Below are 18528 nucleotides of genomic sequence, written 5' to 3'. Positions count from 1 at the left end.
TTTTCGTGAGTTGGTGGGTTAAATTGAGTTGAAATTTTATTTGAGACTTGGTTAGGATCGAGCTCAACTTAATAGTTTTTTCAATCTGTTCAACCCAACCTAATGTAAGATATATACAAGTATTTTATCAACTTTATTTTAATTTTTTAGTTTGATCTATTTTGGTATTTTGCTAAATCTAAAAATTTGGAATATAATTTAAGCATTTTAGGTCAATTATCATAATTTATTGAAAACAAAGTGCTTAAGTGGTTGATCAAAATCCAATGATTTACCCAGCATAAAAGTTTAAGCACAACCCATCAATCCAACCCAATCTGATGCAAGTCCGATTTTCTCAAGGAAAACATTTAAGAACAACTGGAAGACCCAACCCAACTTCAGATTTAGTTATCTGATCCATTTACTCTCTACATAATTTTTAGTTGTTACTTGTCACATTTTTTTTTCTTTGTGGGAACTCTTTTCTACGGAAGTAAAAGAGGGGTGGGGGGGTGGTGGGGAAGGAAGAAAATGGAGGGAAAATATAAAGTTTGTTGCGCATGGAGAAAAAAAGAAAGATTATCATAATAATAAGTGACATATATTTTATAAAGATAGTCATTTCATAGAACGACAGAGAGGATTCATGGTAATAACATACAAGATATGATGATCACAAGACTAGACCATAACAATGAAGAGAAGAGACTCGCTAAAGTGGAGCTCCATCTGGACTCGACGTAATGTCTTTATTCTTAATGCTACTTATATTGTTGCGGCCTCAAATTGCTTCTCTATCATCTTCACTGCACTTTGCAACAAAACCAAAAAGTTTTCGATGAGAGGGGGAAAAAGGTAATGAAATAGTACTGTCTTGACAAATAATCTTACATATACAAGATTTTTCACAACTATAAAGTAATAAAGTCTCTCATTAACACCATCTTTTTTGCATATCATTTATACTGACTTACAATAAAGAAGGTCTAACAAAATCCCTATACTAAAATAGTATGGCAGCTAGGGTGTGCTACGTGAAATTATTCCATGGGTGTGCTCTGATAATTTATTTTGTATTCACTTTTTTTCTATTCACTCTTTGACAACCTGTCCCTTCTCAGATTCAGGAGATCCTCTATCAGAAGTACCATATTAACATAAGATGAACCACCTTTGCTTATAGCAGCCATTGCCAACTTGCTGAGTTTACTCACTCGATTCCTCATTCCTTGCACTGCTTCACTCTCACCCATTAACCGAGTCACCACCTCCTCAACATGGTCCCTATCAACCAAAACACCAATGTTCTCCTCCTCTCCCCATGCCAACCCGGTTTTGACACCGATTCCAGATCTGATTCCCAACCGATTCAGCACAAAATTCTCATTATAAAACTGTTCAGCAAAGAGTGGCCAAGTTATCAAAGGCACACCAGCAGTAACCGATTCCAAAACTGAGTTCCACCCACAGTGAGTCATGAACCCACCAACTGCTGAGTGATTAAGAATGAGAACCTGTGGAGCCCAGCCCTTTATGACAAACGCTCTGTATCTAACTCTCTCTTCAAAATCTTCTAGCAAAAACCCATCTCCATAGCTATCTCTGATTACCCAAGTGAATGAAGCCTTCGAAGATTCAAGGCCTAACCCAATCTCCAAAAGCTGTGACTTTGAAAAATTACAGAGACTACCAAAACAAACATAGAGCCAAGTTTGGTTTCTTCGAGTCCAGCCATGTAAGCACTTGATCTTTGTCAATGGAAGCTCTATTCCCTCTCTCCGCTATGTCCAAAGCTTTAGTGTTGAAAAGCGAAACAAGTCCAACCGGCCATACCTTTTTGCCAACGAGTTTTTCATAGTGTTTGACATATTCTGGTTCAATCTCACAGAACGTATTGGACACGACACCGTACATGTCACGCTCAGCCTCCATGAATTTCTCAAAGAATTCATGCAAACCCAAGTTGCCAAAAAACCGGACTGGCATCTGAGACATGGTAATATAAACCGGGTGAGGTAAACCAGGCACCAAGAATAGCTCTGTATCAGAGCTCACAGTAGCGTGAGGCTTATACTGAGAAGCACAGCTACTGAGACATAGAGAAAAGCAACATGTTCCATGAAATACAAGCCGTGGGATGCCATAGTTTCGAGCAATCTCGGCCGTCCATGGAAAGTTAAGGTCGGAAATGATTGCATCAGGTTGGTGTTGTTGAACAAGTTGTTGAGCTTGAGGTTAGAGCGTCATGATGGCCTTCGTGAAATTATAGGACAAGTTTCGTGATGGGAGAGTGTCGAGGTTTTCATAGTTTTCTGGCAAGTTTGCTTCGGAGTAAGGGAAGTCGAGGACGAGTAGGTCGATGATGTTGTTGTTGTTGGTGGTGTGTTGGTCGCGGTTGAGGATGGTTTGGAAGCGAGTGATTTTTTGAGGGGTGGCGAGGATCGTGGCTTTTGTGCCATGCGAGGCAAAGAGTCGAGCTATGTCAATCATGGGACTTAGGTGGCCTGGTGACATGAATGGGAAGAAAAACACATGGAGTGGATCATTGGATTGTGCAGTCGATGCCATTGATCTGAGAGAGAGAGAGAGAGAGAGAGAGAGAGAGAGAGATATGCTGTGTTTGTGGGAAAACTTACTGTTATATTAGTAATGGTGATCGGCTAAGATTTGGAAGAAGCTTCAAGTCTCAGGTCTGATGGCTGAGTAGCAAAGTCCTACAAGTAATAGAAGGAAGCTATTGGGAAGTTTCCTTCGTTAGACTGACTTTTACATAGAATTCTTAACGGATTGAGATCATTTGGTCACGTTGACTTAGTACCCGCCAAAACCATTGAACGCAACAGGTATTTTTCTTAGTTCTTAAAATATTGCTACAGCTTTTGTCTCTTGAAGATGGATTTACCTCTAGTTGTGGCTTCAAATCTGGAGGGTGTCCCAACGCCTAACTTGACCTTAAGCTAGCTGTTCAAGAATTCAAGCTAGCCTATAGAACTCAAGTTCTTCAGAATGTTAATATGTATGTTGTAAGGTAAAATTGTGTTCTTCAAGTGAGTGTGTATCTATTTTTCTACAGCTCCATCTGCCCCGCCTTGCATGAACCATTAATTAGAGCGCCATAAGTATGCACATTAGGAACAAGGTCTCTCTCATTTAATTCATCAAACAACACAAATGCCTTTTTCATATTTCCCAATCTAAAATTCCAACTGATAATTGAAGTATAAACATGAACATCTGCTTTTATCCCTTTCTTACACATTTCCTCAGACAACTTGTTTGCCTCTTCAATCTTGCCACAACTCACATACCATTCAATCAAAATTGTATAAGTTGCTACATTGTAAGCCACTTGATCCCTCTCCATCATGCTCAACATCTCATTCACCGAAAATTATATTATGTACCTGGCATATATGCCGGTTCTCTCACAGGCTGGCGGGCCCTACAGTGTGTGGGACCCGCCAGTCTGTGAGTGACCCGGCATATATGCCAGGTACACTATATAACTGCTCCTCATTCACACCCCTAAAATCCTTTCTTTCAACATATGCATTCACAAATGTGTTGTAAGTGATGACATTGGGTTTAATCCCTCTACCAACAATTTCAGCCATCAACTCCCTACCCCTTTCAACCTCTCCTCTCCTACACAACCCATCAATCACACTAGTCATTGCATAAACCGTAATCTCAACATCCGACTCAACCATTTGACGAAAGAACTCGAAACACGACTCCACCCTATCACACTTCTTCAAAGCAAGCAAAAGCACAAAGCAAGACCTTTCCTCAATCTCAAACCCATTCTTCTCCATATAATCAAACACCCCAACAGCCTCTTCACACATTCTATTATCCGAGTAAACCCTCATTAGCATATCACACAATTTCACAACAAATTTAGGCTCATTAAACCCGTCCTCCTCAATCAACGAAACAATAATCGAAACCGGGCATTGGAGATTATCATCAGCCACAATACAAATCAATATATTCTTCATTTTAGTAAACTTTCGAGCCCCATATAACCTACAAACAAGAGTTACATGGGCTCGAAGATCGGGTTTTTGTGGAGTTAAAGATTGATTTTTTTGCAAAAATTTGAAGAAACTCAAGCAAGAACGAGGTGGGACATGTGGGTTTGAGAGAACAAGGTGGATTATGTGGGAATTGAGATTGGAGAGCAGGGAAGTTGTGGCCTAAAGGGGTTTAAGGCCCGAGCTCATAAGGGTTTTAGCTAGCTTTTTGGCAATTATTTCTTGATTCGATATCGAAGTGGGGTTTGAGGGGATGACTTTGTTGAAGATTTTCAAGAGCTTTGCGATCGACATTTTCTACGACAGAAATGGAAGAAAACTACAACTGAACTGGTTGCACACCCAACTCAAGTTGTGGGCTATTCTTCTTCTTTTTCTTCAACCTCGTCACTTCGCTGTCGAAATAATTTATGCACTTTTGTGAATTAATTAAACTAGTCACCACTGGAAAGTTTGTTCAAAATAAAGATAGTTCGTTCAAAATAAAGATTTACATACATATGAAACAAAAATAATTTTGTTAGTGCAAAACATTCGAGTGGCTTCCCATCAAAAAAAAAAAAAAAAACATTCGAATGGCTACTACATGGGTGTGGCTTGATGGTAGGAGTTTTCGTTCTGCACCCAGAAAGGAGCGGTTCGAACGATATTTCCAGTAAGGCCCGTGTGGTATACGTGGTATTATCCATTGCTATTATACGGCGTAAGGTTGATGAACCAACACCAGAGACCCTCCTTTTTAATTCAGCAAAAAAAAAAAAAAATCGAGTGGCTATAACAAATGTAAGCAAAATTATGGATCCAAAAAAATATACAAAACTATATATTGCATAATTTGCAGCAAAACATATAAACAGCAAAAAAAGAAAAAAAGAGAACGTTTGACTATGGCATAAAAATAAGGAACCACAGATTGTTTCAAAGTTAATTTTGGTGGGGCCACATTTCCTGAGATTGGTAAGGCTGGGTTGGGTATTGTAATCCGAAACTGGCAAGGGAATGTTATGGCTTCTCTCTCAGAACAAGCCCCACTTCCTTTCTCTCTCGATATTGTTGAAGCTATGGCTGCTGCTAGGGCGATTTCATTTGCTCAGGAGCTTGGTATCCGACCTTTCATCCTTGAAGAAGATTCGGAAGCGGTGATCAAAACCTTCATGGCTGCAAAAGACTCTCTTTCTTCTTTTGGCCACATCATCTCTTTGGCTAAATCCACCTTAGTTACCAATGAGTATATTTCTTTTTCTCATACTTATAGGAGTGGTAATAAGGTTGCTCATAACCTAGCTAGACATGTTTGAGGTTTGACTATATGGAAGGAGGATGCTCCTCCCCACCTTTATTTTGTTATTTTATTTTGGCTAATAATATTAGATGTCTTCCTTCTCCAAAAAAAAAAAAAAAACTAACAAAAACTTAGGCATATGCTACTAAAAAAAAAAAAAAAAACTAACAAAAACTTAGGCATATGCTACTAAAAAAAAAAAAAAAAACCATAGAGAGTGAGTTGAGTTGGATTGGATTATCAAGTTGAGACTTTTTTTGTCAAACTTAATAAAAAAGGGTTTCCATTTCAACTATTTAAATTCATTATTAAAAGTGTGAGTTGTGTGGAGTTACATGGGTTGAAACTCATGCAAAACCTAAACTTGAGTCAGTCCAAGATTGTTTTTTTTTTTTTTTTTTAATTACAACCCAACTTGTCAACCTACTAAAATCTAATTCAATACATTGTCAGATCAAGTTAGGTTGAGTTCAATTGGCTTAGTGGGTTGATTGCACATCCTAAATTATATAAAAATATAAGAATAATTTAAAAGTATTTAGAAGCACAAATATATTCACTTTTATTATGTATTTGATATATACAAAGTAAACCACAAATATTAAACGATAACAGCCAAACTATTCAATACAATTATTCTTATCAGTTGTTTACTTTAAACTATATACATAATCATTGGCATTTAGAATAATTTAATTTTGTTGTTCGTTGAGAACATAGATGGCTCTCATCCTGTTGTATTGAATAATTTTTCCAACTTTCCCTTTGGTCCAAATTTCAATTCGAAGCAGATTTAGGATACAGAAAATATAAATGATAAACAGGCTTTTCCTTGGCATCGAATATTCCAAACCTTTGGTCACCCGCTTCTAGTTTACCATTTTCATCGAACATGGAATAAACAAACCCTTCCCCGTAAGTGTTTGGTCTTTTTGGTGTACCCTGTCCCGCAGTGATATGTCTCAGAAAATTCTGATTATATGTCCTTGCAAGTTCTGGAGTAGTAGTTTGACCATTCCCAGTGGAGGGCCAACCTGTTTCACCAATAACCATTTTCACAATCAATTCACGTTTCTCCATTGCCCAAACGAAAGCATCCACCAAGGCATCAAACATGTTCCAATAACCTAACCCATTGTCCCAATACACAGCTTTATGTGCAGAAAATGTTGCAAAATCCTGACAGATTAGCCCATCTGCAAAAAAATAGCAAGGTCACACTTCGATGAGTATGGGTGACTGTTGCTTGTAAATGTTGTAAAAGTGGTATCAAATCCCCTTCTGCCTTTGCTGAGAATGCAGCATTTGAAGGTGGGAAAACCGCTCCCAATACGGCAGTGGACACCAAAGTTGCCACTTTTATTTGACTTAATTTATTATCAGCGAGTACCCTTTGAAGATTTTTCACTACCGGCAAGACATACTTGCCATTGGGTCCAGGGATAACTTTGTTGCCAACAACAATATAGTTCACGACAAATTCAAAAGGAACGGAGGGCTTCAAATTGACTTCAAACCATGACTTTACAGCTTCATAGCTTGATGCCAGGACAGGCAAATCTTCATCTTTTACGCCAACAGTTGCTTCAATTCTCATACTCTTTGGAGATTGAATTGCAAGCTCATCGGTATCCAAAATCCTTATTCTGCGAATACCATGTTTATGGCAAACAGTAATTGCTGCAGCCGCGTCAGGTATGTTATTCCCGGACGTTCCATAGACAACACCTGAATATAAAATATCGGCTTGCAACTTTTTGATGGTAGATAACATTATCTGGTAACTAAATTAATGTGCGTTACCATAATTTAGAATTCCTAAATTAATTAATGTATGTCTTCTAGCTATGTTAAGAAAAACAAATCTAGTATCACAAACTATTACACAACTTATTTGCCTGATAAGGTGTGAATAATTATTGCAAAAAGTTATAAAATAGTCTATGGTCCTGCAATTACTCCTACATTAATAACACTTGTTTAAAAAAGATTCTAATCCTGTCAAGAGTTTTGTACTTCAGTTGAAACCTCCTAATATAGAGAAGCCATGTTAAAATTTATCAAGTTTGAGAAGAAAAAGTATCTCAATTGTATTAACTAAATCAATTACACTGTACTATGTATAATAAATAAATATATATATATATATATATAAACAGGGACGCAAAACTAACTAACTAAACAGGAAAATAGAATTTCCCTCTCTAAGTTAGTTAAAATTCCCAACTAAAATATGGAACCATGACATCTGGACTTAATAAACACATGCAAAGCACAATATAAGAGAAAAGTTAATGGATGTTTGAAGAGCATTAGTTTAGGATATATTTTTAGAAATCCTTTTATGAGAGGAAAAAAAGAAAAAATTAACTTTTTTTTTTGACAATATTTTATATTTCATATGAAAGTGGTATTAAAATTTAGGATATACTAAAATGGTCCATTAACAAATATTTTTAGAACACCCATTAATCGGACCTATAGTAAAGACCAACTACACGACTTGAAGTTTAATAGCTATGAAGGTGAGAGGCTGAAAGCTATTGTCATTTCTATCGTTTAACTCTTTCTTGACATTCGACTTGTTTTTCCACAATGCTTTGAGATGCCAACTCAGCAGAATACTATATATCATGACCTGTTAGCTAGCTAGTATCTGTGTGAAAATGATTGAAATGGGTGGGTCGTCTCTTCAGTTAGCATCTGTTCAGATGGTGACTCCAGTCCACGTTATCATATAGTATTTGTGGGTGAGCTTCAACATTGCTTTACACCCACGACTCCAAAATCAAAATGGCAAAAAAAAAAAAAAAAAAAAAAAAAAGCAAAGTACTGGACGAAACCCATGTGCACTTTCACATGGCATTTTTGTTATTTACTAATCAAACTTCCCCCACCCAGTTTTCTCCCCATTTTAGGGAGAAACTTTTTGATGGAACTAGGGAGAAAACACCCGAACCCCCCACCATCATTTCCCCTCTTCTCCTCTCAACCAAACACCCTCCAAAAAGTTCTTCTTCCTCATTTTCTCTCATTTATTTTTCCATCTCTCCCTAAAATCCATTTTACCAAACACACCCTAAGCGTCAAGTTGATTTCATCAAGTTGGTGGATTAGGTGCATACCCCTAGCTATGAGCAAGGACCCCAAGAGAGTTTTAGATTTTTCTATTTTAGATTAGTAGATAGTGAGATAAGGGGATTGTGGATTATGCATTATTGATGTCTTACTGTATATTGGCCAAACAAGACTTTTTTTGGGCTTCCTTTGTTGAAATGGTTGAAAAGGAGCTATGAGTCCCAAGCTACATACAAGCATCCTCATATTCCTTGGAAGATTTGGTTTCCACAAGCCATCTGGCTTATTTGGCGTCACATAAATTATTTTTGATTCCAAACTAGAAGGGTCGAGAACAATATACCCACTCCCACTATATAAAGAAAGGAGCAGGATTTTATACAGTTGTAGCAAATAACACTAATAAACCTCCAAGAACACAAATGCAAGTGAAATGAAACAAACCCCTACCGGGATGGGTGAAGCTCAACATAGATAAAAAATATTTAAGAAAAGAGTCATTAAGAGCTCCAAATTGGTTGTTGGAGGTGGTGTCCTTCGTAATAACACTAGGGATTAAATCTTGAGCTTTTCAAGGAATTTAGGGACCACTTCTAGTATCATGGTTGAGCTCTAGGCCCTTAAAGATGAACTTGCTATTGTTTTGTAGCTGGAATTTGACAACATTAATGTAGAAATGGATGCTAAAGTTATTGTGTATATGTTTATTTCTTTAATAATCCCGCATATGCTAACCTTATGTTAGAACCTCTATTATCTGATTGTAGAAACTTGATGGGGACCTTCACTAACTCCATAATGACACGTATGTTCAAAGAAGCTAATAGATGTACAAATAATTTAGCTAAATTGGGTGTTGTTGTACAATGAATTTTGAATAACTCATTGTCTGTGGTAGAACCTTTGCTAGCTTTTGATAAAGCATAGCGATTTTGTAATAGACTTGTTTATAGCTAATTAATATTATGAGCATGTTTAACCAAAAAAGAAAGGGGAAAAAAAAAGCGAGGGACAAGTAAGGTTTGGGATACCACAAAAGATGTCATTACCCTCAACTAGTGGCAAAGTCAAGATTTGATTTTAAAGGGTCAAATTTTACATACAAATATTCATATGTACTTGAATATATATTACTTGAGATTAATATGAAATGTAAAAAGCCCATTCATGAGTGATATATTAGTATAAAAAAAGAAATAATAATCATTATATTTTGTTTATTTTTGAGGGTTTTTTTTTTTTTTACATGATAACCTATTTTTAGATTTTTGTAAATAAAAATTTCACTTGTAATTGAAAGGATATTTAATAGTTAGATAGACACTAGTTACAACTTACGTAAATTTATATTATATGTTATTAGTCACACAATTTTATAACTAGAATAGATTATTACATAAATAATTTGAGGTTCCATTAGTTTTAATTCTTTTTAATAATCTATTAGTTTTAATTTATATAGATTTTTTAATGAGAGAAAGAGATAGGTTCTAAGTTCTAACACAAAAATAATATTAATATGTATGTGGTGTGCCTTAAATTTTATATCACTTTTAAAAGGTAACAATAACGTTCTTTTTTCCCCTTCTCCCAACTTCTTTATTTTATTTTATTTTATTTTCTCTGTTTTCATTTTCTTTTATAGATTTTGGGCATTAAAAAACAAATAAAATTGAAATTTTTTTTCTATTTTTATATAAATTTTAACACATAAAAAAGATAATAGTGTCGTTAATTATAAGTATGATATAAAAGATATATAGCACACATACATAAAAGAAAATCATCAAAAAGAAAAGAAAAGAAAAGATCAAATTATATAAGGTGGGTGAGAAGGGGAAAAAGTTGAAAATCCAACCTATTAAATTTTGAACCCAGAGATAACAAGATTTGATTGCACTCAAGAAGCATAAATCAGAATTTCCTTTGGGCTTCTTCTCAAAAAAAAATGTAGAATTTCCTTTGGGCTTAAAATGGGTATCAATAGTGCAGCCTGGGAATCAATAAGCCCAGTACTAAACATAACATAATCATGTGAGCCAGACTAGCCAATAAAAACTCTTCTGTTATTGTTGAAACTTATTAGGCCCAAAGGGAATAGCTGTTCTTAGCCTAATTTCATCTGATGATAGGTGGGCTTTTAACAACACCAAGCTCGACTGTCAAAGCAGACGTAGATCACAAAAGCCCAAAAAATAGAGCTAGACTCACACCCTAATATCTTACACATTGGTCGTTAAAAATCAAAAATTAAATTGCAGATTGTTGTGAGCCCAGAAGTGAGGAATTAGATAAATTGAGAGATGTCAAATTTTTGTGAATTTTTGTTGTGAACAGCTCTAGAAATGCCTAAAACCAAGGTTTTGAAACCCGGACTGAACCGTATGGTCCGACCGGAAAAACCGTGAACCTCTCATCATCACAAGTTCTTTTAAGTTTAAGAACCGATCTATGCCAAAAAAGCAGGAAACCATTCAAACTGCGGTTCAACTGCACGGTTCTGAGAATCGTGCCTAAAACAAAGAACTTAAAAAAAAAAAATGAAGAGAGAAAGTTTGGCGGTGGAAGTATTTATCCAATTATTATATTCATGGTTATCCTAAGTATATATAGCTTTAGGGGAAAAATAAAATGTTTTAAACCAATGTAGTGTTAATAGATTTTATGGACACCCCCAGAGAGAGAGAGAAAAGAAGAAGAAGAAGAGGAAAGAATCATAGCTCTTTTTTAACATCTAAGCTCATTAGACTCAACCCCATTGTTGTTCTTCGGCCTTGAAAAAAAAAATCTTAAAGGCACTGAGTCGATGCCTCATGACTTCTTATGTGGCCCCCACATACAGGAGCTAAATGTACAGAGAGAAATACCTACATTGGCTTAAGAAATGATAGGCTTCTTTGTTTAAAGCTCTAAGATGTTATTATTTTCATTTTGCTATAGCACAAGCTCAACTGATTCCATTGCTCATTCTTCTGAACATATGCAGATAAGAAAGTTTTCCACAGGCATGATTTGTTGTTTGGGTNCCCTTCTTCTTCCTACCCCCTGATTTCCCCATTTAATTTCAATCTCTCTCTCTCTCTCTAAAACACACACAAATATCTATCTATATGTATCTAAATGAATAAAAAAGCAGCAAGCTTGCAAAGAAAAAATAAAATAAAATTGTGTTTATGAATAAAGACAGAGAAATGGGTACTTACAATTTACAAATAATAAGCTCAAAGATGCAAGCTTTTCTGTGAAGATTTTAGCTTCTGTTTGATTGCCCCAGACGATGGGTTGGGTTGAAGATGAAAAGGGATTTAGTTGGGAGATACGTTTGTTTGGGTTTGGAGCTCAGTTGGTATGGGAGAGAGAGAAATTGGTAATGGAAGTGAAGGGAAAAGATTGAGGAGGGTTTAGGAAAGACACAGTGTATGAAACCCTAGAGCGAGAGATGGTGGGATCAGAATCCGTTTGTCATTTTTGATAATCAAAGTTTTGCAGTTGGTCATCCTTGACCGTTCGATACGTCCAATGTTGTTTCATCGTGGACTCTATAGATCAATCTCCTTAAATCGGACATGTTCATCACATCCAGCAGGGTCCATGGGATCCAAATGAATCCCTGCGTTGCTGATTCGACACGTGGCAGATATAATTCGTTGTCCATTTAACCCACCGCTTTTTTGTTTTTTTATGTTGAAAGAAATTAATAATATGTGAAAAATCTACCTAGTACGGTGTTCTAGCAAAACAAGAGGGTGTTTGTGGTGCAGCGTTTGAAGTGAAGTGATAGAGAAAAATTGGTGATACTACTTCAGTTCGGGGTTTTTTTTTTTTTTTTTTTTTTTTTTTTTGGGTGCTTTGTTTTGATTTGTTTGGACGTGTTTTTTTTTCTTGGATATGATTTTTTTTTTAATAATAAATTTGGGTGATTGCTTATTTTTTGGTTGATTGTCATTTTTTTTTTAATTGTGTATCATTTTTTAAAAGAGTATATGAGTAAATTTATACAAACTCACTTTTTTTTTATCTTTCCACTTTTTCACTCCCAACCAAACAAAAAAGAGGGGAATATAAAATCTATTCTATCCTCTCACTTTTCCATCGTCTTACCATTTTCTATTCTCCCACTTTTCCACTCGTTTAACCAAACGGACCCTTAAGGTTGGCAGGTTGGGGTTGATAGGTTTTTTCAATCCATCTGATCTAATCCCCATATCTATAATTTTATTCTATTACTCTTATTTTTATTTAAATTGGTATTCTGAGAATTATTTTTAATGAATTTGAAATTTTAAAATACAATTTAGGCATATTATGTAAATTGTAATAATTTATTGAAAACATTTCTTAAACAACTTATACAAAACATGTAAGTATAATCTACTAACCCAATTCATATAGGTTGGATTGGTTTCTACACATGTGATGGGTTGGGTTGAGAATTTCTCAATCCAACAAGATTTGAGAAACCCTTCAACTTGGTTCAACAGGGTTGATAATTGGGTCATAATTTGCCCCCTTACTTGGGTCAAACCATTCACACAATTTCAAGTTTGCCCAAAATTATGGCCTTGCTATTTATCAGATGGTGTGATCCAGATTCAAAACTGAAAACACTCTCAACATCTTAGAGTTATCTTATACATCAATTGCTTGCAATTAGTGTCTCACAGCTAATAGGAACCCAATATTTCTAAGACCACAATCTTTAATTCTTTATCATACTTTTTTTCACTACAATCCTATATGGTGGACTATATATGGCTGCCAATTACTTACACATAGACATATCACCTATTCTTTACTACTCACAGTAAGCCATATAGATTCGAATAGTTGTGGGAAAAAATTGGGTAGAGGTCGTAGTCATAGATTTTTTGGGTGAGAACCACTTTGTTATGAGACAGAGTGCATTAAAATTGATGCACACGAGAAACTCCTCAACATCAGTACAATGATGTGTTATATCATATGGTAAGCCAATTCTATCCAGCAAGGCCACACGATAAATATTTAGAGCCCCAAATATATTCCCTATTATGCATTTTACATATGCAAACAAAATCACAAATACTAAATGATCATAGCCAACTATTCAATACAATTATTCTAAGCAATTGTTAATTTTAAAATACATACATCATTGAAATTTAGAACAGTTTAATTTTGTTGTTCCATGAGAACACATGTGGCTGTCATCCTGTAGTATTGAATAATTTCTCTGACTTTCCCTTTCGTCCATATTTCTTGCGATAAGGAAAATATAAATGATAAACCGGTTTTTTGTTGGTATAGAATATTCCAAACCATTGGTCAATTCCTGTTGATTTATCATTTTCATTGAACATGGAATAAATAAACCCTTCCCGGTAAGTGTATGGTCTTTTTGGTGTACCCTGTCCTGCAGTGATATGTCTTAGAAAATTCTGATTATATGTCCTTGCAAGTTCTGGAGTAGTCAATCCACCATTCCCATAGGCAGGCCAACCTGTTTCACCAATAACCATTTTCACATCCAAATCAAGTTTCTCCATTGCCCAAAAGAAAGCATCCACCAAGACATCATACATGTTCCAATAACCTAACGTCTTGTCCCAATACTGAGCTTTATGTGTAGAAAATGTTGCAAGTTGGGGTTGATAGGTTTTTTCAATCCATCTGATCTAATCCCCATATCTATAATTTTATTCTATTACTCTTATTTTTATTTAAATTGGTATTCTGAGAATTATTTTTAATGAATTTGAAATTTTAAAATACAATTTAGGCATATTATGTAAATTGTAATAATTCATTGAAAACATTTCTTAAACAACTTATACAAAACATGTAAGTATAATCTACTAACCCAATTCATATAGGTTGGATTGGTTTCTACACGTGATGGGTTGGGTTGGGTTGAGAATTTCTCAATCCAACAAGATTTGAGAAACCCTCCAACTTGGTTCAAGAGGGTTGATAATTGGGTCATAATTTGCCCCCCTTGGGTCAAACCATTCACACAATTTCAAGTTTGCCCAAAATTATGGCCTGGCTATTTATGAGATAGTGTGATCCAGATTCAAAACTGAAAACACTCTCAACATCTTAGAGTTATCTTACACATCAGTTGCATGCAATTAGTGTCTCACAGCTAATGGGAACCCAATATTTCTAAGACCACAATCTTTAATTCTTTATCATACTTTTTTTTCACTACAATCCTATATGGTGGACTATATATGGCTGCCAATCACTTAGAGACATATCACCTATTCTTTACTACTCACAGTAAGCCATATAGATTCGAATAGTTGTGGGAAAAAATTGGGCAAAGGCCGTAGTCATAGATTTTTTGGGTGAGAACCACTTTGTTATGAGACACAGAGTGCATTAAAATTGATGCACACGAGAAACTCCTCAACATCAGTACAATGATGTGTTATATCATATGATAGGCCAATTCTATCCAGCAAGGCCACACGATAAATATTTAGAGCCCCAAATTTATTCCTTATTATGCATTTTACATATGCAAACAAAATCACAAATACTACATGATCATAGCCAACTATTCAATACAATTATTCTAAGCAATTGTTAATTTTAAAATATATACATCATTGAAATTTAGAATAGTTTAATTTTGTTGTTCCATGAGAACACATGTGGCTGTCATCCTGTAGTATTGAATAATTTCTCTGACTTTCCCTTTCGTCCATATTTCTTGCGATAAGGAAAATATAAATGATAAACCGGTTTTTTGTTGGTATAGAATATTCCAAACCATTGGTCAATTCCTGTTGATTTATCATTTTCATTGAACATGGAATAAATAAACCCTTCCCGGTAAGTGTATGGTCTTTTTGGTGTACCCTGTCCTGCAGTGATATGTCTTAGAAAATTCTGATTATATGTCCTTGCAAGTTCTGGAGTAGTCAATCCACCATTCCCATAGGCAGGCCAACCTGTTTCACCAATAACCATTTTCACATCCAAATCAAGTTTCTCCATTGCCCAAAAGAAAGCATCCACCAAGACATCATACATGTTCCAATAACCTAACGTCTTGTCCCAATACTGAGCTTTATGTGTAGAAAATGTTGCAAAATCCTGACGGATTTGTCCGGCTGCAAAATAATGGTAAGGATACACATCGATGAATAAGGGTGAATCTGTTGCTTGTAAATGTTGCAAAAGTGGTATCAAATCCCCTTGTGCCTTTTCTGAGAATGCAGCATGTGAAGGTGGAAAAACCGTTCTCAATACGTCAGTGGACACCGCAGTTGCCACTTTTATTTGAGTCAAGTTATTATCAGCGAGCACCTGCTGAAGATTTTTCACTGTCGGCAGAACATACATGGCATTGGGTCCAGGGATAACTTTGTTGCCAACAACAATATAGTTAACGACAAATTCAGAAGGAACGTAGGGCTTCAAATTGGTTTCAAACCATGACTTTGCAGCTTCATAGCTTGATGCTAGGCCAGGCAAATCTTCATCTTTTATGCCAAGAGTTGCTTCAATTCCCATACTCCTTAGAGATTGGATTGCAGTGTCATCGGTTTCCATAATCCTTATTCTCCGAATACCATATTTATGGCAAACATCCAATGCTTCAGCTGTGTCAGGTGTGTTATTTCCGGACGTTCCATAGACAATACCTGCATATAAAATATCGGCTTGAACAATGCCATTGTTGTTGTGATTAATGGTTGCTACAGCCAACAGAATTGACGCAATCCAAAAAGGAGCCATCATTTTATAAACACCTGTTTATATATGCAAATATAAATTATTAGAACCGCATTAAAATATATATATATATATATATTCGTCATAAAATTTCATAAACAAAACGCTTTTTGTTTAAATATTTATTTACTTTGCATGAAGCCCATATGCAAGCAAGAGTGAATTGTTTTATACTTTTACCCTATTTTGTTTAATTAGTAAATGATCAATTTGAACAAATATGATAACTAGTCATTTAGTCCTTTCATTTCGCATAAAGATGACAGTGAAACCCAAGCAAAAGAGTGGCTAACTTGCATGGTATGTACGTGTTATTGAAAGCATCTAACATGTACCTGTTAATCGAAATTTTCTGATAGATATATTGTTCCATGGAGAAAGGGACCTCTTTGTGCTGTCTCAGCTCTCAAGTCTTTTTATGATGATAAGGACTTGAGACGAAAAAAAAAAGATAAAAAGAAGACAAATTGGACGATTTGTAAATCGTGGCTTTTTTTGGTCTTCAATAGTGATATATATGGTGGTAGCTAGCAACTTCAAACATTATCCGCAAGTTTTTAATGGTAGATAACATTGTCGGGTAACTAATTAATCTTGGAACGTAGAATTCTTAAATTAATGCGGTTGCCCAGAATTTAGAATTCCTAAATTAATTAATTAATGTATATCTTGGCTATGTTAAGAATATCAAAACTATTACCCACTTCTTTGCCTAATAGAGTGTAAATGCTTGTGGCAAAAAGTTGTAGAATAGTTTGTAGTTTTAAAGAAAATTCTAATTTGCCAAAAGCTTTATACTTTAATTGAAACCTCTTAATATAGAGAAGCAACGTTCAAATTTATCAAGTTTGAGAAGAAAAAGTACCTCAATTGTATTTAACTTTATCAATTATACTGTACTATGTACAATATATATTGAAAACAGGGAAACAAAACTAACTAACTAAACAGAAAAATAGAATCCCTCTCTCTAAGTTAGTTAAAAATTCCCAACTAATATATGAATCATGACATTTGGACTAAATAAACACGTGCAAAGCACTATATATATAAAGGGAAAGTTAATGAATGTTTTAAGGGTATTAGTTTAGGATATATTTTTAGAAATTTTTTACAATATTTTATATTTCACACGAAAGTGGTATTAAAACTTTATCAAAACAGTCCATTAAAAAATGCTACAAGAGTACCTATTAACTAGACCCAATAGTAAAGACCAACTATATACACGACTTGAAGTTTAGTAACCGTGAAGGTGAAAGCTTTTGTCATTTCTATTGTTTAACTCTTTCTTGACATTCAACTTGTTTTTCCACAATGCTTTGAGATGCCAACTCAGCAAAATACTATATATTATCTCTATAACCAAACATGCAGTGGCATATATTTTGTGCATGTGGTTGTGTTCATTTTTTTGGCTAGGTCTCATCCCACTGTTAGCTATTTTAGTGATGGGCAAATATATTAGGATAATTGGAAAAACGCATAAATCTCAAATTAGGATGAATGATAAATTTTGACATTTAGTATATTATATATATATATATGAAAATTGGCATGCATATTAAGAAATATAGAACATGTAATTCAATGGTTGGATTTTTAAAATAGGAATTCAATAATAAGTTATACATGATATAACGTTTTTTATACTAGGTCTAACTTGAATCCAACTCATATATATATATATATATAAGTATGCGCATAATGCTTAATCTCGCCATCCGTGGATTCCACCACTGTTTGCACATTGAAGGAACTCAGCACAATGCTGGACCATCCAACTTTCGCACCACATGCTTTGTGTATTATATTTTGACGTTCGTATTCACTGGTTCTGATTTTCTTCTAATGAAGTCAGATAACAAAATACTTTTGGCTGCAGAGTTGCTTTGTTCAGGGTTGTTATTGATGTTTTATGCAAGGAATTCTAGCACATAATGTGAATTTTGTATTATTATCGTTAGTTTCAAATTGGACAATACAAGGACTGATTTAATTTCTGAATAAATTTATTTTATTATATAATTACTAGCTAAATTTAGAAAACGATTATATAATTACGTTGTCCATGAATGAACAATTATTCTTTCTTAGGTAATTGTCATAATTTGACTTATTCTTACTAACATAATATCAAGCTTATTTCTTACTACTAATAGTTGCAATGCTTTTCCATCAAATATCAGCGAGATTCAATGGAGACCTTAACTTCAACTATAGAACCCCGATTAACATAATATGCAGATAGCAGATGATCATCATTCATTTCAATGGAATGGCTGAGAAGAGTGATTTTTTGAGCTAGAATGCCCCAACGCCTTTCAATTTTCTTCTTCAAATCAGCCACCTTTTGTGTTTCTCTCACCCTAATGCAATCTTCAGCGGTAGAGGATTTCACTAAAATGTCAAATTTTGGATCTC

At 34.9% G+C, this 18528-nt stretch overlaps 3 protein-coding genes and 1 pseudogene across 3 annotated transcripts; all 4 read right to left on the bottom strand.

The window, feature by feature from the left end:
• Positions 1-1070: 1070 nt before the first annotated feature.
• LOC112012648 (UDP-glycosyltransferase 73C3) lies at positions 1071-2550 on the bottom strand. The gene is made up of 3 exons (XM_065759955.1): positions 2255-2550; positions 1726-2071; positions 1071-1643 (listed from the first exon to the last, which is right to left on the bottom strand). Exons 1-3 carry the CDS (start codon positions 2548-2550, stop codon positions 1071-1073), a joined length of 1215 nt encoding a protein of 404 aa, XP_065616027.1.
• Positions 2551-3049: 499 nt separating this feature from the next.
• LOC112012647 (pentatricopeptide repeat-containing protein At2g32630-like) lies at positions 3050-4349 on the bottom strand (annotated as a pseudogene).
• Positions 4350-6078: 1729 nt separating this feature from the next.
• Positions 6079-7075, bottom strand: LOC136061747 (probable glucan endo-1,3-beta-glucosidase BG4). Its single transcript, XM_065759954.1, has 2 exons — positions 6730-7075; positions 6079-6497 (listed from the first exon to the last, which is right to left on the bottom strand). Exons 1-2 carry the CDS (start codon positions 7073-7075, stop codon positions 6079-6081), a joined length of 765 nt encoding a protein of 254 aa, XP_065616026.1.
• A 7755-nt stretch (positions 7076-14830) lies between these two features.
• Positions 14831-16586, bottom strand: LOC111990285 (probable glucan endo-1,3-beta-glucosidase BG4). Its single transcript, XM_024022075.2, has 2 exons — positions 16440-16586; positions 14831-16121 (listed from the first exon to the last, which is right to left on the bottom strand). The coding sequence occupies exon 2, from the start codon at positions 16108-16110 to the stop codon at positions 15025-15027; it is 1086 nt and encodes a 361-aa protein (XP_023877843.2). The 5' UTR covers positions 16111-16121; positions 16440-16586; the 3' UTR covers positions 14831-15024.
• Positions 16587-18528: the final 1942 nt, after the last annotated feature.

This window comes from Quercus suber, unplaced genomic scaffold (assembly GCF_002906115.3).
Source record: "Quercus suber isolate HL8 unplaced genomic scaffold, Cork oak 2.0 scaffold_348, whole genome shotgun sequence".
Taxonomy (NCBI): domain Eukaryota; kingdom Viridiplantae; phylum Streptophyta; class Magnoliopsida; order Fagales; family Fagaceae; genus Quercus; species Quercus suber.
Note: the sequence above shows the minus strand (reverse complement) of the source record. Positions and strands in the feature narration are given on the sequence as shown.

Excerpts from the sequence above, each read along its gene's own strand:
- LOC112012648 (XM_065759955.1), bottom strand. The coding sequence starts at position 2,550 with ATGGCATCGACTGCACAATCCAATGATCCACTCCATGTGTTTTTCTTC. Across the intron at positions 2,072-2,254 it reads ACTCTCCCATCACGAAACTT|TAGCTGTGCTTCTCAGTATA; the intron begins GTCCTATAATTT and ends TCTATGTCTCAG. Across the intron at positions 1,644-1,725 it reads CTTCCATTGACAAAGATCAA|CTTTTGGAGATTGGGTTAGG; the intron begins GTGCTTACATGG and ends TCAAAGTCACAG.
- LOC136061747 (XM_065759954.1), bottom strand. The coding sequence starts at position 7,075 with ATGTTATCTACCATCAAAAAGTTGCAAGCCGATATTTTATATTCAGGT. Across the intron at positions 6,498-6,729 it reads AGTTATCCCTGGACCCAATG|ATGGGCTAATCTGTCAGGAT; the intron begins GCAAGTATGTCT and ends ATTTTTTTGCAG.
- LOC111990285 (XM_024022075.2), bottom strand. The coding sequence starts at position 16,110 with ATGATGGCTCCTTTTTGGATTGCGTCAATTCTGTTGGCTGTAGCAACC.